General features: G+C 40.9%; 1 protein-coding gene across 6 annotated transcripts in view; it reads left to right on the forward strand.

Annotated features, from left to right (window-relative positions):
* Positions 1 to 4,397: 4,397 nt before the first annotated feature.
* The window catches only part of BEND5 (BEN domain containing 5), a 1,466,135-nt gene continuing 1,443,338 nt past the window's right edge, over positions 4,398 to 27,194 (forward strand). For 2 of the 6 annotated variants that reach the window (XM_059884716.1, XM_059884717.1), the window contains exon 1: positions 4,402 to 4,604. In XM_059884716.1, the coding sequence (XP_059740699.1) occupies positions 4,571 to 4,604 (34 nt within the window). In that variant the 5' untranslated portion in view covers positions 4,402 to 4,570. Of the gene's footprint in view, positions 4,605 to 27,194 lie in introns of all 6 variants that reach the window. The other 4 variants (XM_059884715.1, XM_024990145.2, XM_059884719.1 and 1 more) reach the window with 4 other exon arrangements.

Genomic DNA, 27,194 nt, shown 5'->3' on the forward strand with positions numbered 1-27,194 from the left:
ACCCAGGTGGGGGGCATTTCTATCCTGTGTCCCAGGCTATGCTATTTCACATAAAAAAGGGAAGACTCTGAGAACTCCAGAAGGAATGCACTCCTTTCTGAAGAGGAGCTGATACACAGGAGAACTAAACCTGATCCTGCCAGTGCAGATCTTCCCAGGCATTCCATCCCCTCTGCTCAGTTGGCATTTATCTAGCAGTGCTGTCCAGTAGAATTTTCGGCAGTGATAGAAATATTCTACGTATGCTGTCTAGCATAGTTGCTACTAACCACATGTGGCTATTGAGCACTGGACATGTGGACAGTCTGACCAAATAATTGGCTTTTACATTTTATTTAAAATTTAAATTGAACAGTTTAGTTCCATAGAAACATGTTTGTTGACTTTTCAGATTATCATTTAAAAATAATTTTATTTATTTACATTATTTTTTGGCTGTGTTGGATCTTCTTTGTTTGCTTGGGCTTTTCTCTCGTTGCAGTGAGTGGGGGCTACTCTCTATTTGTGGTGTGTGGGCATCTCAGTGCAACGGCTTCTCCTGTTGCAGAGCACAGGCTCTAGAGCACGTGGGCTTCAGTAGTTGTGGTTCCTGGGCTCTAGAGCACAGGCGCAGTAATCGCAGCATGTAGGCTTAGTTGTTCCATGGCATGTGGGATCTTCCCGGGCCAAGGATAGAATCTGTGTTTCCTGCAATGGCAAGTGGATTCTTTACCACTAAGCCACCAAGGAAGCCCTGGATTGCCTGTTGATGAGAATCTTCTATGTGCTTCATACATTTGTGTAGATTCTTTACTACACAGTCTTTTGATTTTTCTGGCTCTAATCTTCCTGGCGCTTCAGATACACTATCCTTTGCTTTGTCCATGAAGTTCCTGTTGCCTCGATCATCCTTTCTCTCTGTATCCCTGTATTCTTTGCCCACCTTACTGGTACTTGCCCTTGAAGAGTCAGATCAGATCAGACACTCTCTCCTTCAGAAAACTTTCCTTGAATCTCCCTTCACTGATACCCTCTCCCCCACACTGGTTTGTGCCCTCTTCCTCTGGGCTCCCACAATCTCCCATGCTTTTTTCTATCAGAACACTGATCACGTTGGGTTGTATGCTATGCTATGCTATGCTATGCTAAGTCGCTTCAGTCGTGTCCGACTATAGGCGATCCCCATAGACGGCAGCCCACCAGGCTCCGCTGTCCCTGGGATTCTCCAGGCAAGAACACTGGAGTGGGTTGCTATTTCTTTCTCCAATGCATGAAAGAGAAAAGTGAAAGTGAAGTCGCTCAGTCGTGTCCAACTCTTAGCGACCCCATGGACTGCAGCCTACCAGGCTCCTCTGTCCATGGATTTTCCAGGCAAGAGTACTGGAGTGGGGTGCCATTGCCTGTGTTGAGTTGTAATTACTGATTAAATCTCTTACCCTTCTGGACTGTGAGCTCCTAGAAAACACGGACAGTGCTATATTCCCCTCTTCATCTCTAGCACTTGCACAGAGTCTGCCTCAGCAGAAAAAAATCAAGGGATGTATGTGTAAGTGAATTGTTCTAAAACATCTTAGATCCTTTATTTACTAAATTTATACTTGCCAAATGCATTGTAATCTATTACACCATTTGTGACTTAGCGAATACTTTATTGCAGGCAGGACTTCTGTCTCAATTTGTTGGAAAAGGAAACTGAGGCTCAATGAATGTAAGTAATCTGCCCAAGATTATAAAGTTACAAGGTCAGAGTTTGAGTAGAACCTGGATCTTCAAACTCCCTTTTTACCACCTTTTTGTATTTAATGAGGGCTTTTCAGGTGGTGCAGTGGTAAAGAATCCGCCTGCCAATGCAGAAGACAGGTTTGATCCCTGGGTCAGAAGATCCCCTGGAGTACGAAATGGCAACCTGCTCCAGTATTCTTGCCTGGAAAATTCCATGGACAGAGGCGTGTCTGGCGGGTTACAGTCCATGGGATCACAAAGAGTCAGACACAACCGAGTGACTGAGCACACACACACACACACACACACACACAATATTTAATGAAACACCTTTGTCCCTCAGCCCTCCCACACTGAAATTCTTACAGCCTTACAGCCTTTACTACTCAGTCATTAGGAATGATATATGAAAACTTGTGTATTTTCATCTTGATGGTTGTATTAACATGACTTGTGAATTTCAAATTGCTGGAATGTGAGGGGTATTTTCTGATGGGTATTTTTATGTAATTTTCTACAGAAGATTCTTGTGGTGTCCACACCTTATCTTTGATTCAGTGCGGGTGAATGGACAGTTCCATGCTTGTTGCCAGCAAACCACCCCAAAGTGTTCTAGTCCTGCTTTTCTGCCTTAAGAAGGCAGCTTTGCACTGGACCAGTGTAACCAGGAAATGTGAAAGAGTTCAAGGTCCTAACCCTCAACCAATGGGGTGGAAATTGAGGTAAATGACCCTTATTCTTCGTGGGACAATGTTGAGGCACATTCTATTAATATTAGGTTCTTCAGAGGGTCTCCAGTGAGGTTAAGCCTAGTTTCTACCAAAGCAATTACCTAAATAACACATTTTTCTTGTTTTTTTTTTTCCCCTTCCCTCTTTCACTGTCTATACCTCATTTCTGTTTCATAGTCTTACCTCCCCCCAAAATTACTAGAACTCAAATCCTTGCTTCAGGCTCTGCTTTTTGGGAACCCAAAAGAAGAAATTACTTAACTGTACAAGAACTTCTTTAGACACAACACTTCACCCTGTGTGGTTTGTACCCGGGCAGTACTGGACTTCTTGCAGTTTCAAACAGTGATCCCACCCTCTGTGCCTGGATACGTGCTGCTCCCTCCACCTGGCACACTATTCCTCTCCCTTCCCTGGCTTGCAGTTAGTCATTCCTTAAGACTCAGCTAGGGTATCCACTTCCCTTTGCAGTCTTCACTGATTAGCCATCCCCTCCCCCTCTCCCCCAAGTTAGATTTCCATCCCTCTGATCCTGTAGCACTTGTAAGACTAGTTAACCTCCATCAAATTCATTATCTCTTTCCCTTTCTTTGCGAGCCTCTGGAGGACTAGGGGCCTACCTAGCAAGGTATTTGGTAAAAAATTAAGTGCTCAATAGAACAGGTAAGGATGTGCAGGCATGAATTTAGGAACTTTTCATTCCATAAACATTTACTTAACACTTCCTTTGCCTCAAGCACAATGCTGTATTATGGAGTATGCAAAGATAAATACCTGACCCTAGGCTTAAGGGAGCTCACTGTCAAGAGAGGAAAAGAGAAGTAAACAATGCATGATGCATTGTAAATGTTCAGACATTCGGACACGAATGCACAGGTGACTGTGGGGGGACTGCTAAGTCGCTTCAGTTGTGTCCGACTCTGTGTGACCCCATAGACGGCAGCCCACCAGGCTCCCCCGTCCCTGGGATTCTCCAGGCAAGAACACTGGAACGGGTTGCCATTTCCTTCTCCAATGCATGAAAGTGAAAAGTGAAAGTGAAGTCACTCAGTCGTGTCCGACTCTTCGCGACCCCATGGGACTGCAGCCTACTAGGCTACTCCATCCATGGTATTGTCCAGGCAAGGGTACTAGAGTGGGGTGCCATTGCCTTCTCCGATCGGGGGACAGAGCAGTTCAATTAAGAATAAGGTTCTAGTTTGGTCTTAGAAGGTAGTGACAATTGGCAGAAATGGGAATGAGCACCCTAGGTTATTCTGAGAGGTAGACTAAGCTTCCCAGGTGGCTCAGTGGTAAAGAATCTGCCTGTCAATGCAGGAGACACAGGTTCCATTCCTGAGTCAGGAAGATCCCTGGAGAAGGAAATGGCAACTCATTCCAGTATTCTTGCCTGGGAAATTCCAAGGATTTTGGAATTTCTGGCGGGCTACCGTCCATGGCATCTCAAGAGACCGACACGATTTACCCTCCAAAAAAGACTAAATAAGACTAGCGAAACTGAGGAAAGTGAAGCCTTTGCTACAGTTGGGGGCTAATGCTGACGTAGAGAGGCGAGGAGGCCACCTCGTTAGTACTTCACGTGTTTGGGGTGGGATGGGCACATAATTATTCTCAGGGCATTCCAGTTGAAGATACAAGTTATTCAGCACCTTGATCAGGGCCAGGCACACGGTAGGGAAATTGAGAAATCTGTCCCCAACTCTCAAAGTTGAGTACTAACCACAGCAAAGCCAGGCCATTCAGCTCTTCAGTCAGCACGTGCACCTGCTTGCGCGGCATGAGAGCGCGACCCCAGCGGACCAGGTCCCCGGCATTTCAGCGGCGGTCGAGTATGCTCAGTTGTCAGGACGCGGTGGCCGGGTTGCAAGGGAAAAGCGCCGCGGAGTCCCAGCTGGGCAGAAACCCCGCCAAGGAAGGTATCATTCCGAGGGGGCGGGGCCTCGGACGCACGCTTGCTCCCACCCCGCCCTCCTGCCACGCGGCACGCGCCGGCCGTCTACACGCCGGCTGCCCGTTGCCCTGGCAACCGTCGCGCAGCGTCTTCCTGAGGGAGCTCCTGTCAGCCGGCGGATCCCATCGCCCGCTCCCCACTGCCCCGCAATTTTCGCGTGGGCTCAGAGGCGGAACGACAACAAAAAATGGCGGAGCGGAGCCAGACGGCGCCTGAGGCAGGTCTGTGGGGGCGGTCGATCAGGTGGAAGCGCTGAGGCAGCACGGCGCTGTCCTGGGCCCCAGGGGACAGGGGACTTGGGCCTGGCGCTACTCCTGAAGAGGCACCCTCTGTGTTTGCGCGGTGAGGTTATGACCTCGGGATCAAGGGTCAAGGGAGGAGCACACCCCTCTGAGTGTCGGGGCAGAGGCCGCGCAGTCGAGGCGTCGCAGGAGTGTATGAGAGTGTGTGCACTCTTTGGAGTGAACACTGGCTGAGAAAGGGCTGGGACCCCAGGGAAGACGACGCCCCTCCGGAGGGGCACCTGTGATAGGGGCTGATTGTAGGGGGTAGGCTGTGTCACAGGAGGGGTTGAACACAATCCTGTGGACTATGGGAGGGTCCTCTAAAGGGAGAGGGACTCTGATTCTGAGGAGGCAGATTAAGTAGGAGGAGTGTTACTTTAGTTTCAGGCAGTGCCATGGAAGGGATATATGAGTATTTGTGCTTCAGGGAAGTGTAGTGACTGAGGGTCACCCTGTCACAGAGAAAGTATGCAAATCCTCATATGAGTCCTTAAGAGGACAAGAGGCTTGAGGGGACACCCAGCCCTTCAAAACCCTACCAAAGGAGGCTGGAGCCTGAGTGTGGGTGTGTATGGGATCAGTAATCTTGAAGGTCATTCAGAATCACAAAGGGATGCACATTCACTTTTATGTGGGTGGAAGCTAGTCTTTAAAGTGCAAGGAGACTAACAGGCAAAGAGACCTAGGATTCTGTTCCTGAGGGGACTGCCTTGTAAATTCGGCTGGCTTGGAGAGATAATGACCTAAGCTTTACAGGGTCATAGAAGAGAGAAAGAGCTTTTACAGTCCTGTGTATGTGGGAGAGGGTTTGTCCCTAAGAGGGATTGGGAACTGAAGAACTGGAGCATCAAAGTGATAGCTGTGTGTGTGTGTGTGTGTCTGTCTCTATCTCTCTGTGTATAGAAAATCAGTGGCTTTGGTGAAATGTGTGGTGGTGGGTGATAGAGTGGTATCCATAATTTTGTATATGTGTCCTGATGGGGTATTTTGGTTATAAGAGTGACCCACTTGAATTATCCAGCCCTCTGGGGGTAGGGGAGGGAGGTTGTGGTTATGCTAAGACCATGCAGTGACTGAAACTGGAATCTGTAAAAAGCCATCAAGAATGATTTAAGAGACCATTTCCTCATAAGACCTGCATGGTTTGTCTTTCTTTTATGGCATCTCTGTTCTTGCACCAAGTAATTCCTCTACTTATTTTATAGTTTAAGCTCCCTCAACTTGAACATGCTCATTCTCTTTTTCATACTCCACCCAACACATGTTTGAGTGCCAACTATTCTCTAGGCATCAAATAAAGCACTGAAAACTCCCTACTTGTGATTCTCTTACCTTATTCTTTTTTCTTTTCTTTCCTCCCATAGATTTACTGCCTTCACACATATAATTTAATCTATTTAGTATTTTTATTGCTTACTGTCTCATTCCTCTAGAATGTAGGATCCATAAGGCAAGGGTCTGTCTTGTGTTTATTAATTCCATATTCCTAGAACCATACCTTGTGTAGTTATTAATAAATATTTTTTAAATTAGTGACTAAATGACCTGATATTGTCTAGATGTTCAAGGAGTTTCTCTGAGGTAGTGAAATTTTAGTTGAGATATAATAGAGATTGAATAAATGAAGAGATGGGCAAAGAGTGGCCCAGGCAGAGGGAAACCATGTGCAAATACCCTAAGGTAGGAGGAAGCATGATGTATTATATTTAAGGAACTGAAAGGAGACAAGTGTGGCTGTACTTAGGGCAATAGGAAGACAAAAGAGGTAAGCTGAAGCAGATCTTTCAGGGCCTTAAAGGCTAGGATAAGAGTTTTGGTCAAAAATCCAAAAATGGAGGGAAGGGATTTAGAAATGCTTAAAAGGCAAAATTAATAGGACTTAGTGAAAGATGGGAATGTGGGGGAAGGATGTATCAAAGTGTACTTCTAATTTTTTAGTTTGTGCAGCTGAATAGTTGGTGATGCCGTTATGGAGATAGGGAGTCCTGAAAGGGATCTCGGCTGGGTTTGAGAGGGAAGATCATGTGTTTGGTTTTGGACAAATGGAATCTGAGATATCTTTGAGTTATCCAATAAGTGGAGAGATTGGCAAGGCAGTTGAATATACAATAAAAGTCTGGGGTAGCATGGAGTTAATTAGTGAAACCACGAGTGTGGATGAAATTGCCTAAAGGGAGTGTAAAGAGTGTAAAGAGAAGCAGCTTGGGATGAAGTGTTGAGCAGTTCCAGTATTTCAGTGCATTCTAAAGAGATAGATTAAAGAGGACAGGCAAAAAATGTTTGTGGCATGTTCAACAGCTTGAATGCTGCCAAGTGATATAAAAAGGAAGACTGAAGAGCTAGATTTAGAGCATATTTAGCATCATTGTTGTCGTTGTTGTTCAGTCACTCAGTCGTGTCTGACTCTTTGTGACCCCTTCGACTGAAGCATGCCAGGCTTCCCCATCCTTCACCATCTCCCGAAGCTTGCTCCAATTCATGTCCATTGAGTCGGTGGTGCCATTCAACCATCTTGTCTTCTGTTATCCCCTTTTCCTCCTGCCTTCAGTCTTTCCCAGCATCATCATCTTTTCTGAGTTAGCTCTTCTCATCAGGTGGCCAAAGGATTAGATTTTCAGCTTCAGCATCAGTCCTTCCAATGAATATTCGGGGTTGATTTCCTTTAGGATTAACTGATTTGATCTCCGTGCAGTCCAAGGGACTCTCAAGAGTCTTGTCCAACACCACAGTTCAGAAGCAACAATTCTTTGGTGCTCAGCCTTCTTTATGGTCCAACTCTCACATCCATACATGTCCCTGATAAGAGGAAACTGATGAAGGTATGAGCCAAACTAACTTATAAATCACTAATAACTGGCTCAATCTTTGTTTCTTAAGTCAGACTCCTGGGAGAGAATCAAATTGACACACATTACCTTTTCCCACTAGACCATATTGTAGATCACAAGTAAGTGTAGGATTGATTGTTTTTGAATTGGGTATCCAGCTATTGATCTCTGGAGACACCTGGTACAAAATATGTATATCTGGTGATTTCTCATCTCAAGAGCAGTAGCTGACATTTATGCAGTGTTTATGTGCGAGACATTGTACTAAGTACTTTAAATGTTTTAATCTACTTCAACATCATAACTACACTCTAAAGTATCATCTTTATTTAATATGTGAAGAAGTTTTGGCACAGAGAAGTTAAACAACTTGCTCAATCTGCAAATAATTAATGTACGATTATAGTTTTTTGGCTATTTTTGACATTATCTGGATTCATTACTTGGCCTTCTGTTTGTATTGCAACATATTGCATACTGATGAAATAATAGCTATGACGAAAATTCCTTCCCTACAGAAAACATTCCAAGCTAAGCATACATTAACAAAGTGAAGTGGAAAGAACTGGGGCTCAAATCCTTGTATAAATCATGTTTCTGTAACTTATTAGATGCAGACCTCAGATTTAAAATTTCTGATCTTAAAGTTTCCTTGTCTGTAAAATGCGGGTGATATTTGCAGTATAGTTGTTTTTGGTAGAGAGAGTGCAGCAAATGGTATTTACTTAATTCTGTTGAAGTTTGAATAAAAAAACTCAGATGTTTTATATATATATATATATACACACACACATACATACATATATATGTATGTACTGTACATATACAGTGGAAGTGAAAAATAGATTTAAGGGACTAGATCTGATAGACAGAGTGCCTGATGAACTATGGATGGAGGTTCCTGACATTGTACAGGAGACAGGGATCAAGACCATTCCCAAGAAAAAGAAATGCAAAAAAGCAACATGGCTGTCTGAGGAGGCCTTACAAATAGCTGTGAAAAGAAGAGAAGCCAAAAGTAAAGGAGAAAAGGAAAGATATACCCATTTGAATGCAGAATTCCAAAGAATAGCAAGGAGAGATAAGAAAGCCTTCCTCAATGATCAGTGCAAAGAAATAGAGGAAAACAATAGAATGGGAAAGACTAGAGATCTCTTCAAGTAGAAGTACCAAGGGAACATTTCATGCAAAGATGGGCTCGATAAAGGACAGAAATGGTATGGACCTAACAGAAGCAGAAGATATTAAGAAGAGGTGGCAAGAAGACACAGAAGAACTGTACAAGAAAGGTCTTCACGACCCAGATAATCACGATGGTGTGATCACTGACCTAGAGCCAGATATCCTGGAATGTGAAGTCAAGTGGCCTTAGGAAGCATCACTATGAACAAAGCTAGTGGAGGTGATGGAATTCCAGTTGAGCTATTTCAAATCCTAAAAGATGATGCTGTGAGAGTGCTGCACTCACTGTGCCAGCAAATTTGGAAACCTCAGCAATGGCCACAGGACTGGAAAAGGTCAGTTTTCATTCCAATCCCAAAGAAAGGCAATGCCAAAGAATGCTCAAACTACTGCACAATTGCACTCATCTCACACACTAGCAAAGTAATGCTCAAAATTCTCCAAGCCAGGCTTCAGCAATACATGAACCATGAACTTCCTGATGTTCAACCTGGTTTTAGAAAAGGCAGAAGACCAGAGATCAAATTGCTAACATCTGTTGGATCATCAAAAAAGCAAGAGAGTTCCAGAAAAACATCTATTTCTGCTTTATTGACTATGCCAAAGCCTTTGACTGTGTGGATCACAACAAACTGTGGAAAATTCTGAAAGAGATGGGAATCCCAGACCACCTGACCTGCCTTTTGAGAAATCTGTATCAGGTCAAGAAGCAACAGTTAGAACTGGACATGGAGCAATGGACTTGTTCCAAATTGGGAAAGGAGCACATTAAGGCTGTATACTGTCACCCTGCTTATTTAACTTCTATGCAGAGTACATCATGAGAAACGCTGGGCTGGAAGAAGCACAAGCTGGAATAAGATTCCCAAGAGAAATATCAATAACCTCAGATATGCAGATGACACCACTCTTACAGCAGAAAGTTAAGAAGAACTAAAGAGCCTTGTGATGAAAGTGAAAGAGGAGAGTGAAAATGTTAGCTTAAAGCTCAACATTCAGAAAAAAAAGATCATGGCATCTGGTCCCATCACTTCATGGCAAATAGATGGAGAAACAATGGAAACAGTGTCAGATTTTATTTTTTTGGGCTCCAAAATCACTGCAGATGGTGATTGAAGCCGTGAAATTAAAAGACACTTACTCCTTGGAAGAAAAGTTATGACCAACCTAGACATCATATTAAAAAGCAGAGACATTACTTTATCAACAAAGGTCCGTCTAGTCAAGGCTATGGTTTCACCAGTAGTCATGTATGGATGTGAGAGCTGGACTATAAAGAAAGCTGAGAGCTGAAGAATTGATGCTTTTGAACTGTGGTGTTGGAGAAGCCTCTTGAGAGTCCCTTGGACTGCAAGGAGATCCAACCAGTCCATCCTAAAAGAGATCAGTTCTTTGGAAGGACTGATGTTGAAGCTGAAACTCCAATACTTTTGCCACCTGATGCAAAGAGCTGATTCATTTGTAAAGACTCTGATGCTGGCAAAGATTGAAGGCAGGAGGAGAAGGGGATGATAGAGGATGAGATGGTTGGTGGCATCACCGAGTCAATGGACATGAGTTTGAGTAAACTCCGGGAGTTGGTGATGGACAGGGAGCCCTGGCATGCTGCAGTCCATGGGGTCGCAAAGAGTTGGACATGACTGAGTGACTGAACTTATCTGAACTGAACTGATGTACTTTACAAATAAAAACACGCTTTAAACATACAGTGATTGGTATGAGACATTTCATTTTTCTTCATTAGCACAATTGATTTTCTATCAGAATAAAGGCAGACATCAAGTTTTGGAAAATATAGAATTGTTAGCTAAACTGTGTATGGTGGGAGAAGTCTCTCTATGAGGTGAATTCTGAGGAATTTCCTGAAAGAGAGAAGAGATACATACTTTTTTAAAGCATGCGGGTATCTCCATAAAGGGGTTCCTTGGTGGCTCAGACAGTAAAACTGTCTGCAATGCAGGAGACTGATTCAGTCCCTGGGTTGGGAAAATCCATCGCTATGCACTCCATTATTCTTGCCTAGAGAATCCGTCTAGCAGGCTATAGTCCACAGGGCTGCAAAGAGTAGAACGTGATCGAGGGACTAAGTACACACCCAGTTCTATAAGATGGTCAGATTTCCAGAAGGAATTTTCTTCTTGTAAATATTATACTTTAAAATAAGGACATTGTTTAGAATTTTTCTTCCTATCCAAACATTTGACTATTAATAACACCGAAATCAGATTGATTATATTCTTTGCAGCCAAAGATGAAGAAGCTCTATACAGTCAGCAAAAACAAGACCAGGAGCTGACTTTGGCTCAGATCATGAACTCCTTATTGCCAAATTCAGACTCAAACTGAAGAAAGTAGGGAAAACCACTAGACCATTCAGGTATGACCTAAATCAAATCCCTTGTGATTATACAGTGGAAGTGAGAAATAGATTTAAGGGCCTAGATCTAATAGATCGAGTGCCTGATGAACTATGGAATGAGGTTCGTGACATTGTACAGGAGACAAGGATCAAGACCATCCCCATGGAAAAGAAATGCAAAAAAGCAAAATGGCTGTCTGGGGAGGCCTTACAAATAGTTGTGAAAAGAAGAGAAGCGAAAAGCAAAGGAGAAAAGGAAAGATATAAGCATCTGAATGCAGAGTTCCAAAGAATAGCAAGAAAGGATAAGAAAGCCTTCTTCAGCGATCAATGCAAAGAAATGGAGGAAAACAACAAAATGGGAAAGACTAGAGATCACTTCAAGAAAATTAGAGATACCAAGGGAACATATCATGCAAAGATGGGCTCGATAAAGGACAGAAATGGTATGGACCTAACAGAAGCAGAAGATATTAAGAAGAGATGGCAAGAATACACAGAAGAACTGTACAAAAAAGATCTTCATGACCTAGATAATCATGATAGTGTGATTGCTGACCTAGAGCCAGACATCCTGGAATGTGAAGTCAAGTGGCCCTTAGAAAGCACCACTACGAACAAAGCTAGTGGAGGTGATGGAATTCCAGTTGAGCTATTTCAAATTCTGAAAGATGATGCTGTGAGAGTGCTGCACTCAATATGCCAGCAAATTTGGAAACCTCAGCAGTGGCCACAGGACTGGAAAAGGTCAGTTTTCATTCCAATCCCAAAGAAAGGCAATGCCAAAGAATGCTCAAACTACCGCACAATTGCACTCATCTCACATGCTAGTAAAGTAATGCTCAAAATTCTCCAAGCCAGGCTTCAGCAATATGTGAACCATGAACTTCCTGATGTTCAAGCTGGTTTTAGAAAAGGCAGAAGAACCAGAGATCAAATTGCCAACATCCACTGGATCATGGAAAAAGCAAGAGAGTTCCAGAAAAACATCTATTTCTGCTTTCTTGACTATGCCAAAGCCTTTGACTGTGTGGATCACAATAAACTGTGGAAAATCCTGAAAGAGATGGGAATACCAGACCACCTGACCTGCCTCTTGAGAACCCTATATGCAGGTCAAGAAGCAACAGTTAGAACTGGACATGGAACCACAGACTGGTTCCAAATAGGAAAGAAGTACGTCAAGGCTGTATATTGTCACCATGCTTATTTAACTTCTATGCAGAGGACATCATGAGAAACGCTGGACTGGAAGAAATACAAGCTGGAATCAAGATTGCCAGGAGAAATATCAATAACCTCAGATATGCAGATGACACCACCCTTATGGCAGAAGGTGAAGAGGAACTCAAAAGCCTCTTGATGAAAGTGAAAGTGGAGAGTGAGAAAGTTGGCTTAAAGCTCAACATTCAGAAAACGAAGATCATGGCATCTGGTCCCGTCACTTCATGGGAAATAGATGGGGAAACAGTGAAAAGAGTGTCAGACTTTATTTTTTGGGCTCCAAAATCACTGCAGATGGTGACTGCAGCCATGAAATTAAAAGACGCTTACTCCTTGGAAGGAAAGTTATGACCAACCTAGATAGCATTTTGAAAAGCAGAGACATTACTTTGCCAACAAAGGTCCGTCTAGTCAAGGCTATGGTTTTTCCTGTGGTCATGTATGGATGTGAGAGTTGGACTGTGAAGAAGGCTGAGTGCCGAAGAATTGATGCTTTTGAACTGTGGTGTTGGAGAAGACTCTTGAGAGTCCCTTGGACTGCAAGGAGATCCAACCAGTCCATTCTAAAGGAGATCAGCCCTGGGATTTCTTTGGAACGAATGATGCTAAAGCTGAAACTCCAGTACTTTGGCCACCTCATGCGAAGAGTTGATTCACTGGAAAAGACTCTGATGCTGGGAGGGATTGGGGGCAGGAGGAGAAGGGGACGACAGAGGATGAGTTGGCTGGATGGCATCACTGACCCGATGGACGTGAGTCTGAGTGAACTCTGGGAGTTGGTGATGGACAGGGAGGCCTGGCGTGCTGCGATTCATGGGGTTGAAAAGAGTCGGAAACGACTGAGCTACTGAACTGAACTGAACTCTACAAAGATAGTTATTGCTAACTAAATCTTAGTCTCAGGCTAGACTGTACCTGCTTCAGTTTCTCAGAATCTTCTGCCTTTCTAGCTATCCTTAAGAAAGCTTTTGTTCTAAGTACCTGATAAAATAATTGGTTTTCTTTTATTGCCAAGTTTGTTGGTTTTTTTTTTTTTTTTGGAGGCCCATGTAGAGCAAAAATTTTAGAGTTATGCAGTCTGTTAAAGTGATCTGAACCTTGATCACTTTTTCTGTAAACAAAGTGGGTCTTTTTTTAAAAGCAGCTTTACATTTTCTGAAATTATCTATATACAGAATCTTGAAATTTTAAAAACCCTTAGAAATGAGAATAATGTTTTCTATATTTTTTTAACAGTTGGGCAAAATATTTAAGTTTTTTTGACTTTAGTTTCCTTATTTGTAAATTTGGGATAGTAACACCTACTTTTCAGGTGGCAGAGATAGTGTATGGAAAGTGCAGAATGTTTATACCCTCAAAGAAGTGATAGCTTAGTTGGTGAGCGTACATGTATGTGTGTGTGTGCCTTTTCCTAAAGACTTACTAGTAAAATCACCTTTAAAAGAAGAGGAAATCCAGGTCTACAGTCTCTTATAGGGCAGCTTTGCATGCAAATATATTTCAGAATTCAGATTATTTTTTGTTATGGAAAGGCAGTATTGTCTTATGTAATGGCTTATGTACCTATGCATTTCTTATGTACTCTTTGTTACAGAACACTTCCAGTGAAGTATGGGAGAGTGCCCTATAATCAAACACATTAATCATATTCACACTAATTGAATTAAAGTTATGAATAGCTTCACATCAATTTAAGTTTTACTAGCAGATTAGTTTTGGTACTAAAGTTGTGAACAAAAATTACTATTTTTAGAGACTTAAGGATTTTGGAATTATAGAAGAGGGACTGTGGACTGATATAATTTTATCCTTTTTAAGAAAAAAATTTTAAAACTTCAGGTTATTTTTTGTCATGTTTTTATCTTTTGTAACATCATTGTGCTGAGCTTTATGAAAAATCCCAAAAGTTTTGGAACAGAAAACACCTTTTGTTTCCATGATGTTTATATGCTTATTTCTTCTAAGGAACTCTGATAATATCTGCATTTCTGAGATCTATGAATGTTGCATTTGGCTTCAGTTTCAGTATCTTGGGCTTCCCTGGTAGCTCAGCTGGTAAAGAATCCACCTGCAATGCAGGAGACTCTGGTTCGATTCCTGGTTTGGGAAGATCCCCTGGAGAAGGGATAGGCTACCATCTCTAGTATTCTTGGCCTTCCCTGGTGGCTCAGATGGTAAAGAATCAACCTTCAATGTGGGAGACCTGGGTTCGATCCCTGGGTTGGGAAGATCCCCTGGAAAAGGGAAAGACTACCCACTTTGTTATTCTGGCCTAGAGAATTCTGTACAGTCCAGTCCACAGGGTTGCAAAAAGTTGGACATGACTGAGCGACCTTCACTTTCACTTTCAGTATCTTGGCTCACGGTCATTTTCAAGGAGAGATACTAGAGAACTATAGCATTCAGTTAGAAGGATGCCAATACTTTAATACATATTCTTAACAAAATCATAGCTTTATCTTTGAGTCATTTAAGAACAGCACAGTCTTCTGAGTTTCAGAATATTTTTATTGATTGTTAAATTTCACCAATGGAGCAAGTGTTAGTTTTAGTATTGATTTAAGAAAAATTTTCATTCTTAACAGAATTTGATTTTTTTGATTATAAAAAATTATCTCAACTATGAAAGCTTGTGATAATTCATTAATGGTTTTTATCATATGGGAATATGATAATTTTTACTTTTTACATATCCCATTTATTTAATGGGTTCAGAGAAATTTTTCTTTTTTTTTCAAACTGTAAAGGGAGAAGTTTTTATTTGTCATATATTTTTGAGAAATATTGATTGTGAATATTTGACTCTAAATAAACTTTCAGAATAATATACTTACATGTCAATTGAAGGAAAACAAAGCAAGCAAATGCAAAGATGCCTAGAATTTTATATAAGAATAAAAATTTTTATGTAGGATTGGAAATTCCTAAATAAAAACTTTCAACAATGTTATGGAAAAATACCTGAGGTTTGTTGTAAAGGAATGGGAAAAACAATCTGCCAACAATTATAGTTTACTTGCCTTTTTTTTTTTTTTTTAAAGAATATACTTGCCTTTTTTAAGAAGTTTAGAAATCATTCATTTGAAGAGATTAATCTCTATGTCAGACTTTGCAGAAGAAATCACTATGCTGTGGACTATGTTATTAATTTTAAAAATCACTCATTCATATTTCTGTTTTTGTTCCAGTACCATAGTGTTTTGATGACTTTAGCTTTGTAGTGTAGTCTGAAGTCAGGGAGTCTGATCCCTTCAGTTGTGTTTTTCTTTCTCAAAACCATCTTTGCTGTTCAGGGTCTTTAGTACTTCCATAGAAATTGTAAAATTTTTTGTTCTAATTCTGTGAATAATGCCACTGGTAATTTGATAAGGATTGCATTAAATCTATAGCTTCCTTTGGGTAGTAAAGTCATTTTCACAATGTTGATTCTTCCAGTCCAAGAACATGGTATATCTATCAGTGTCATCTTTGATTTCTTTCATTAGTATCTTATAGTTTGCTGAGTACAAGTCCTTTGCCTCCTTAGGTAGGTTCATTCCTAGGTATTTTATTCTTTTTGTTGTGATGGTAAATGGGATCATTTCCTTGGTTTCTCTTACTGATCTTTCACTGTTAGTATATAGGAAAGCAAGAGATTTCTGTGTCTTAATTTGACTTTATTCATTGATTAGCTCTAGTAGTTTTCTAGTAGCATCTTTAGGATATTCTGTGTATAATATGTCTCTGCAAACAGTGACAGTTTTACTTCTTCTTTTCCAATTTGTATTCCTTTTATTTCTTTTTCTTCTCTGATTGTTGTGGCTAGGACTTTCCAAATTATGTTGAATATGAGTGGCAAGAGAGGGTATCCTTGTCTAGTTCCTGATCTTAGAGGAAATGCTTTCAGATGTTCACTGTTAAGAATAATATTTGCTTCTGGTTCAAGATGGCAGAGTAGAAGGACTTGCACTCATCTCCACCTATGAGAGCACCAAAATTGCAACTAGCTGTTGAACAACCATCAACAAGAGGACACTGGAACCCACCCAAAAAAGATACCCCACATCCAATGGCAAAGAAGAAGCCTCAGTGAGATGGTAGGCGGGGTGTAATCACAATAAAATTGAATACCATACTTGCTGGGTGGGTGACCCACAGACTGGAGAACAATAATACCAAAGAACTTCTCACGCTATTATTCTGAACCTCACGTCAGGTTTCCCAGCCTGGGGATCCGGCAAAGGGACTGGGAATCCCCAGGGAATCTGGCCTTGACAGCCAGCAATATTTGCTTATAGGCCTTCTAGAGGACTGAGGGAAACAGAGACTCAAGTCTTAGAGGGCACAAACAAAATTTTCATGCACCAAGACCCAGAGGAGAGGAGCAGTGACCCCACAGGAGACTGAATCAAAACCTTACCAGACAAGCAAAAGTTAAGAGAATTCAGCGCCATTAAACCAGCTTTATAATAGATGTTAGAGGAACTTCTTTAGGCAGGAAACACAAGACAAGGAAAAGACCTACAGAAAATAAACCCAAAACAGTTAAGAAAGCAGTAATAGAATAATACAGATTAATAATTACCTTGAATGTTAATGGATTAAATGCAGGAACCAAAAGACATAGTCTGCCTGGATGGATGAAAACATGTACATATTTGGACTTCCCACTTACCACATCACTCTGCTTGACTCCCTCAGATTGTGTGTATTTATTTTATATTGTTAAATTAATCCTGTTCCCATTATGGCTTGCAATTGTAATTACTTTTATCTTTTGTCTAGCTATTGACTATGAAAACTGGTAAACACCTTTTACATTGTGACTAACTATTACTCACTTAATACCATTGTATCATGTTTGGTGGAAAATTCTTCAAGAGATGGGAATACCAGACCATCATCTGACCTGCCTCTTGAGAAACCTATATGCAGGTCAGGAAGCAACAGTTAGAATTGGACATGGAACAACAGACTGGTTCCAAATAGGAAAAGGAGTACGTCAAGGCTGTATATTGTCACCCTGCTTATTTAACTTCTATGCAGAGTATATCATGAGAAACGCTGGGCTGGAAGAAGCACAAGCTGGAAACAAGATTGCAGGGAGAAATATCAATAACCTCAGATATGCAAATGACACCACCCTTATGGCAGAAAGTGAAGAGGAACTAAAAAGCCTCTTGATGAAAGTGAAGGAGGAGAGTGAAAAAGTTGGCCTAAAGCTCAACATTCAGAAAACGAAGATCATGGCATCTGGTCCCATCACTTCATGGGAAATAGATAGGGAAACAGTGGAAACAGTGTCAGACTTTATTTTTTGGGCTCCAAAATCACTGTAGATGGTGATTGAAGCCATGAAATTGAAAGATTCTTACTCCTTGGAAGGAAAGTTATGACCAACCTAGATAGCATTTTGAAAAGCAGAGACATTACTTTGCCAACAAAGGTCTGTCTAGTCAAGGTTATGGTTTTTCCAGTAGTCATGTATGGATGTGAGAGTTGAACTGTGAAAAAGCTGAGCACGGAAGAATTGATGCTTTTGAACTGTGGTGTTGGAGAAGACTCTTGAGAGTCCCATGGACTGCAAGGAGATCCAGCCAGTCCATTCTGAAGGAGATCAGCCCTGGGATTTCTTTGGAAGGAATGATGCTAAAGCTGAAACTCCAGTACTTTGGCCACCTCATGCGAAGAGTTGACTCATTGGAAAAGACTGTGATGCTGGGAGGGATTGGGGGCAGGAGGAGAAGGGGATGACAGAATATGAGATGGCTGGATGGCATCACCGACTCAATGGGCGTGGGTCTGGATGAACTCCGGGAGTCGGTGATGGACAGGGAGGCCTGGCGTGCTGCGATTCATGGGGTCACAAAGAGCGGACACGACTGAGCGACTGAACTGAACTGATCATGTTTGGTCAACAGAAAAATAATAGAACTCTGTATCACCAGAAAAGTGAAAGTGAAAGTCGCTCAGTCCTGTCTGACTCTTTGTGACCCCATGGACTGGGGAAACAGACTCTTGGAGGGCACAGACAAAACTTTGTACACACCAGGACCCAGGAGAAAGGAGCAGTGACCCCACAAGAGATTGAGCCAGACTTGCCTGTGAATATCCAGGAGTCTCCAGTGGAGGCATGGGTCAACAGTGTCCTGCCACTGGGTCAGAGGCACTGAATACAACAGTCCTGGGAGCCCTGGTGGATGCTGGCATAAGTCCTTTTGAAGAAGGTCACCATTACTGCTATTACTCCTACCATAGTTTGGCCTCAGGCCAAACTACAGGGAGGGACACAGCCCCACCAATCAACAGAAAATTGGATTAAAGATTTACTGAGCATGGCGCCACCCATCTGAGCAGACCCAGATTCCCCCACAGCCAGTCCCTCCTATCAGGATGCTTCCACAAGCCTCTTATCCTTATCCATCATCAGGGCAGACAGAATGAAAACCGCAATCAAAAAAAAAAAACAAACACACCAAACTGATCACATGGATCACAGCCTCGTTTAATTCAATGAAACTATGAGCCCTGCCATGTAAGGCCACCCAAGATGGACGGGTCATGATGGAGAGTTCTGATAAAATGTGGTCCACTGGAGAAGAGAATGGCAAGCGCCTTCAGTTTTCTTGCCTTGAGAACCCCATGAACAATATGAAAAGGCAAAAAGATATGACACTGAAAGATGAACTCCTCAGTCAGTAGGTGGCCATATGCTACTGGAGAAGAGTGGAGAAATAGTTCAGGAAAGAATGAAGAGGCTGAGCCAAAGCAAAAACAACACCCAGTTTTGAATGTGACTGGTGATGGAAGTCTGATGCTGTAAAGAACAATATTGCATAGGAACCTGGAATGTTAGGTTCATGAATCAAGGTAAATCGGAAGTGGTCAAACAGGAGATGGCAAGAGTGAACATTGACATTTTAGGAATCAGTGAACTAAGATGGGCAGAAATGGGTGAATTTAATTCAGATGACCATTACATCTACTACTGTGGGCAAGAATCCCTTAGAAGAAACGGAGTAGTCCTTATAGTCCACCAAAGAGTCTGAAATGCAGTACTTGGATGCAGTCTCAAAAACGAAAGAATGATCTCTGTTCATTTCCAAGGCAAACCATTCAGTATCATAGTAATCCGAGTCTATGCCCCAACCACTGAAAAAGCTGAAGTTGAATGGTTATATGAAGACCTGCAAGACCTTTTAGAACTAACACCAAAAAAAAAAGATGTCTTTTTCATCATAGGGGATTGGAATGCAAAAGTAGGAAGTTAAGAGATCCCTGGAGTAACAGGCAAGTTTGGGCCTTGGAGTACAAAATGAAGCAGGGCAAAGGCTAACAGAGTTTTAAGACAATGCAGTGGTAGTAGAAAAAACCCTCTTCCAACAACACAAGAGACGACTTTACACATGGACATCACCAGATGGTCAATACTGAAATCAGATTAATTATGTTCTTTGTAGCTGAAGATGGAGAAGCTCTATACAGTCAGCAAAAACCAGACTGGGAGCTGACTGTGGCTCAGATCATGAACTCCTTATTGCAAAATTCAGACTTAAATTGAAGAAAGTAGGGAAAACCACTAGGCCATTCAGGTATGACCCAAATCAAATCCCTTACGGTTATACAGTGGAAGTGACAAATAGATTCAAGATATTAGATCTGTTAGACAGAATGCATGAAGAACTATGGACAGAGGTTTGTAACATTGTATAGGAGGTGGTAATCAAAACCATCCCCAAGAAAAAGAAATGTAAAAGGGCAAAATGTTTCTTTGAGGAGGGCTTACAAATAGTTGAGAAAAGAGAAGCAAAAGGTGAAGGAGAAAAGGAAAGATATGTCTATCTGAATGAAGTTCAGTTCAGTTCAGTTGCTCAGTCGTGTCCAACTCTTTGCGACCCTGTGGACTGCAGCACTCCAGGCCTCCCTGTCCATCACCAACTCCTGGAGTTTACTCAAACTCATGTTCATTGAGTTGATGATGCCATCCAACCATCTCATCCTCTGTTGTCCCCTTCTCCTTCCACCTTCAATCTTTCCCAGCATCAGGGTCTTTTCAAATGAGTCAGCTCTTCGCATCAGGTGGCCAAAGTATTGGAGTTTCAGCTTCAGCATCAGTCCTTCCAATGATTATTCAGGGCTGATTTCCTTTAGGATGGACTGGTTGGATTTCCTTGCAGTCCAAGGGATTCTCAAGAGTCTTCTCCAACATCACAGTTCAAAAGCATCAGTTCTTCAGTGCTCAGCTTTCTTTATAGTCCAACTCTCACATCCATACATGACTACTGGAAAAACCATAGCCTTGACTAGACAGACCTTTGTTGGCAAAGTAGTGTCTCTTCTATAGAATAACAAGACGAGATAAGAAAGCCTTCCTAAGTGATCAATGCAAAGAAATAGAGCAAAACAGTAGAATGAGAAAAACTAGAGATCTCTTCAAGAAAATTAGAGATACCAAGGGAAAATTTCATGCAAAGATGGGTACAATAAAGGTCAGAAATGGTATGAACCTAACAGAAGCAGAAGATATTAAGAAGAGGTGGCAAGAAGACACAAAAGAACTATACAAAAAAGATCTTCATGACCCAGATAACCACAATGGTGTGATCACTCACCTGGAGCTAGACATCCTAGAGTCCAAAGTCACTGGACCTTAGGAAGCATCATTACAAACAAAGCTAGTAGAGGTGATGGAATTCCAGGTGAGCTTTTTCACATCCTAAAAGATGATGCTGTGAAAGTGCTGCATTCAATATGCCAACAGATTTGGAAAACTCACTAGTGATCACAGGACTGGAAGAAGTCAGGTTTTATTCCGATCCCAAAGAAAGTCAGTGCCAAAAAATGTTCAGACTACTCCACAATTTCATTCATTTCACATGCTAGCAAAATAATGCTAAAAATTCTCCAAGCTAGGCTTCAACAGTAAGTGAACCAAGAACTTCCAGATGTTCAAGCTGGATTTGGAAAAAGAGGAGGAACCAGAGATCATATTGCCAACATCCATTGGATGAGAGAAAAAGCGAGAGAATTCCAGAAAAACATCTACTTCTGATTCATTGACTATGCTAAAGCCTTTGACTATGTGGATCACAACAAACTGTGGAAAATTCTTCAAGAGATGGGAAGAATAGACCTCCTTACCAGCCTCCTGGGAAAACTTATGCAGGTCAAGAAGCAACAGTTTGAACCAGACAGGGAACAATGGACTGGTTCCAAATTGGGAAATGCTGTATATTGTCACCCTGCTCATTTAACTTATATGCAGAATACATCATGCGAAATGCCGGGCTGGATAAAGCACAAGCTGGAATCAAGATTTCTGGGAGAAATATCAATAACATCAGATATGCAGGTGACATCACCTTTATGGCAGAAAGGGAAGAGGAACTAAAGAGCCTCTTGATGAAAGTGAAGGAGGAGAGTGAAAAAGCTGGCTTAAAACTCAGCATTCAAAAAGCTAAGATTGTGGCATTTGTTCCCATCACTTCATGCCAAATAGATGGGAAAACAATGGAAACAGTGACAGACTCAGTGTTCTTGCCTGGAGAATCCTAGGGACGGGGGAGCCTGGTGGGCTGCCATCTATGGGGTCGCACAGAGTCGGACATGACTGTAGTGACACAGCAGCAGCAGCAGCAGCCAAAATCACTGCAGATGGTGACTGCAGCCATGAAATTAAAACACACTTGCTCCTTGGAAAAAAAGCTATGACCAACCCAGATAGCATATTAAAATGCAGTGACATTACTTTGCCAACATTGGTCTGTCTAGCCAAAGCTATGGTTTTTCTAGTAGCCATGTATGGATTGAGAGTTGTACCATAAAGAAAACTGGGCACTGAAGAATTTTTGCTTTTGAACTTTGGTGTTGGAGAAGACTCTTGAACTCAGAAGACTGCAAGGAGATTAAACCAGTCAATCCTAAAGGAAATCAGTCCTGAATATTTGTTGGAAGGACTGATGCTGAGGCTGAAGCTCCAATTCTTTGGCCATCTGGTGCGAAGAACTGACCCATTGGAAAATACCCTATTTCTAGGAATGATTAGTGGCATGAGGAGAAAGGACATTGGAAAATGAGATGGTTGGATGGCATCACTGACTTGACGGACATGAGTTTGAGCAAGCTCCGGGAGTTGGTGATGGACAGGGAAGCCTGGCATGCTACAGTCCATGGGGTCGCAAAGGGTTGGACGTAACTGAGCAACTGAACTGAACTGCGCTGTCCTAGCCTTCCAGGCTTCTCTGACCATGGAATTCTCTAGGCCAGAATACAGAAGTGGGTAGCTATTCCTTTCTCCAGAGGATCTTCCCAACCCAGGAATCAAACTGGTTTCTACTGCATTGGAGGTGGATTGCTTACCATCTGAGTCACCAGGGAAGGCCCCTGTAAGTAGGATTTAATAGAAAAACCCGTTATCGCTTTTTAACATGCAGATGCATATCAGAATTATCTTGAAATTTTTTGAAAAATACAAATGCTCAGGTAGTGCTTGTTTTCTCCAGTCATGTCCTAATGAGCAGTCATGTTTAAAAACATCTGGACTATGTGATCTTTTAATTTTATCTAGTTTGTTTCACTTTTTATATTTCATACTCAGTACTCCCATTTCTTGGCAAAACTCTATTAGTCTTTGCCCTACTTCATTCCGTATTCCAAGGCCAAATTTGCCTATTACTCCAGGTGTTTCTTGACTTCCTACTTTTGCATTCCAGTCCCCTATAATGAAAAGGACATCTTTTTGGGGTGTTAGTTCTAAAAGGTCTTGTAGGTCTTCATAGAATCGTTCAACTTTAGTTTCTTCAGTGTTACTGGTTGGGGCGTAGACTTGGATTACTGTGATATTGAATGGTTTGCCTTGGAAACGGACAGAGATCATTCTATCGTTTTTGAGATTGCATCCAAGTACTGCATTTCAGACTCTTTTGTTGACCATGATGGCTATTCCATTTCTTCTGAGGGATTCCTGCCCGCAGTAGTAGATATAATGATCATCCGAGTTAAATTCACCCATTCCAGTCCATTTTAGTTCACTGATTCCTAGAATGTCGACATTCACTCTTGCCATCTCTTGTTTGACCACTTCCAATTTGCCTTGATTGATGGACCTGACATTCCAGGTTCCTATGCAATATTGCTCTTTACAGCATCGGACCTTGCTTCTATCACCAGTCACATCCACAGCTGGTATAGTTTTTGCTTTGGCTCCATCCCATCATTCTTTCTGGAGTTATTTCTCCACTGATCTCCAGTAGCATATTGGGCACTTACTGACCTGGGAAGTTCCTCTTTCAGTATCCTATCATTTTGCCTTTTCATACTATTCATAGGGTTCTCAAGGCAAGAATACTGAAGTGGTTTGCCATTCCCTTCTCCAGTGGACCACATTCTGTCAGATCTCTCCACCATGACCCGCCCGTCTTGGGTTGTCCCACAGGCATGGCTTAGTTTCATTGAGTTAGACAAGGCTGTGGTCCTCATTTAGTTTATGTTCTCCAGTTTCTCCATCTCTTCTTTTTTTTTGATGTTCTTTCTCAAGCCTTTATCAAGTGTAGTAGAAAAGCTTTTGTATAAATATATATATATATATATGTATAAAATACATTTTAGAAAACTTACGAATTTTTGCTGAACTCAAAAAATTATGACATTTTGATTCCACTTGTTTAACTTAATTGGAATAGAATGCTAGATTTCTAATTAAAAATAGATATGCAACAAACAACAAAGGTTTATATAGCATAGGGTACCATAGTCACTATCTTGTAATACCCTATGATGGAAACTAATTTGAAAAATAATATCTGTGTATTTGTTTAACTGAATCACCTTGCTGTGCACCCGTAACATTGTAAGTCAACTATACTTCAATAAAATATATATATTTTAAAGAAAGTTATGTTCTGATAGGAAACAATCAAAGATAAGCTTGTGCTTCATTATTTTGTAACATTTGAATCATTTTTTAAAATATTTGAATAAATATAATATTTGCTATGGGTTTGTCATATATGTATTGCCTTTATTATGTTGAAGTAGGTTTCCTCTATATCCCTTTCTGGAATGTTTTTGTCATAAATGAGTGTTGAATTTTGTCAGAAGCTTTTTCTGCATTTATTGAGGTTATCATAAGGTTTTTATTGTTCAGTTTGTTAATGTCATGTGTCACATTGATTAATTTGCATATATTGAAGAATCCTTGCATCCCTGAGAAAAATCCCACTTGATCATGGTGTGTGGTCCTTTGAAAGTATTGTTGGACTGAGTTTACTAGTATTTTGTTGAGGATTTTTGCATCTATGTATTAGTGATATTGACCTATAATTTTCTTTTTTATGATATCTTTGTCTAGTTCTGGTATGAGAGTGACAGTGGTCTTGTAGAAAGATCTTGGGAGTGTTCCTTCCTCTGCAATCTTTCGGAAGAATTTGAGAAGGGTAGGTGTTAACTCTTCTCTAAATGTTTGATAGAATTCTCCTGTGAAGCTATCTGGTCCTGGACTTTATTTGTTGGAAGTTTTTAAATTAAAGTTTTGATTTCAGTGCTTAGAAAAATAGTGGGAAGAGTAGACATTCTTATCTTGTTCCTGATCTTAGAAGAAATGCTTTGAATTTTTCACCATTGAGAATGATATTTTCTGTGAGTTTATTGTATAATGCCTTTATTACATTGAGATAAGTTCTATCTATGCCCACTTTCTGGAGAGGTTTTTTTCCTTTTTTTTAAATCATAAATTAGTGTTGAATTTTGTCAAACACCTTTTCTCTGTAGAAGAGCTAGTGGATACATTGTTGGTGGGAGTGTAAATTGGTGCAGCCACTATAGAAAACAGTTTGGAGGTTTTAAAAAAATCTAAAAATAGGACTACCACATGACCCATCAATTTCTGTCCTGGGTATAAATCTGAAAGAAACAAAAGTGCTAATTTGAAGATACATGCACCCCAATGTTCATAGAAGCATTATTTACAATTGCCAAGATATGGAAGCCACAGATAAATGGATGAAGAAGTGATACACATATACACATACACCCACACAGTGGGATACGACTCAGCCATAAAAGTGAAATTTTGCCATTTACAGCAACATGGATGCATGAGTGGACTTGGAGAGGATTATACTAAGTGAAATGCATCAGAGAAAGACAAAAGTGTATGATATCACTTATCTTAGGAATATAGAAAATACATCAAAGTAATGAGTATAACAGAAAAGAAGCAGACTCACAGATACAGAGAACAAACTTGTGGTTACTAGTGGGAGAGGGAAGTGGGGAGGGGCAATATAGGGTTAGGAGTTGCAAAGCATTAGGTATAAAATAAACAACAAGGATATATTCAACATGTGAAATATAGCAAATATTTCATAATTATTATAAATGGAGTATAACATGAAAAGAAGCCCCTTATTTGGAGGTGTCCATCTCTTTATGCAACATGAAAAGGTAAATAAGACCTGGGGTTTGCAGTTAAACAGATAAGATTTAAAACTCCAATTCCTTGGCTGCTATCAAAAAGTCTACAAACAGTTATGCTGGAGAGGGTGTGAAGAAAAGGGAACCCTCTTACATGGTTGGTGGGAATGCAAACTAGTACAGCCACTATGGAGAAGAGTGTGGAGATTCCTTAAAAAACTGGAAATAGAACTTCCATATGACCCAGCAATCCCACTCCTGGGCATATACACTGAGGAAAACAGAATTGAGACACATGTACCCCAGTGTTCATTGCAGCACTGTTTACAATATCCAGGACATGGAAGCAACCTAGATGTCCATCAGCAGATAAATGGATAAGAAAGCTGTGGTACATATACACAATGGAATATTACTCAGCCATTAAAAAGAATGCATTTGAATCAGTTCTAATGAGGTGGATAAAACTGGAGCCTATTATACAGAGTGAAGTAAGTCAGAAAGAAAAACATCAATACAGTTCAGTTCAGTTCAGTCGCTCAGTCGTGTCCGATTACTAACGCATATATATGGAATTTAGAAAGATGGTAACGATGACCCTATATGTGAGACAGCAAAAGAGACTCAGATATATAGAACAGTCTTTTAGACTCTGTGGGAGAAGGTGAGGGTGGGATGATTTGAGAGAATAGCATTGAAATATGTATGTTATCATATGTGAAACAGATCGCTAGTCCAGGTTTGATGCATGAGACATGTAAAACATATATATGTTTTATACATACATAAAAGAGACTCTCTGATCATGTTGCTATCCTAGATATTGGACGAAAGCAATTTTATAGATGTGTATCATAAATACATTATGAATTTTATTTTATTTATTTATTTAATTTTACTTTACAATATTGTATTGGTTTTGCCATACGTCAACATGCATCCGCCATGGGTGTACACGTATTCCCTATCCTGAACCCCCCTCCCACCTCCCTCCCACTGGGTCATCCCAGTGCAACAGCCCCAAGCTTCCTGTATCCTGCATCGAATCTGGACTGGTGATTCATTTCTTATATGATATTATACATATTTTAATGCCATTCTCCCAAATCATCCCCCCACTCCCTCTCCCACAGAGTCCAAAAGACTATTCTATACATCTGTGTCTCTTTTGCTGTCTCACATACAGGGTTAATTAAAATTTGAAATATCATCCAAAATAGTAATGGTCTAACTTCTCATCTTACTAATGTCATTACAAGTGTACTACCACAAGAATAGCAATGATTATGAGAAATGCTAGTAAAATTTTTCCAACTTGGTAAAAAATACTTGAACTTTACTATAAAAACCTATAAGAACTTATCTCAGTTTAGGTTTATTGGTATTATGGGATCCTTTATTTGAAGCCTAGTATCTCTCATATTGTGGAACTGCATGAAGAATGAAATGATTTTAAAAATTATTTTTTTGTGCCTAGTCTTAGTTGTGGCATGTGGGATCTAGTTCCCTGACCAAGAATCACACCTGGCCCCCTGCACTGGC

Source organism: Bos taurus, chromosome 3 (genome assembly GCF_002263795.3).
Source record: "Bos taurus isolate L1 Dominette 01449 registration number 42190680 breed Hereford chromosome 3, ARS-UCD2.0, whole genome shotgun sequence".
Lineage (NCBI taxonomy): Eukaryota > Metazoa > Chordata > Mammalia > Artiodactyla > Bovidae > Bos > Bos taurus.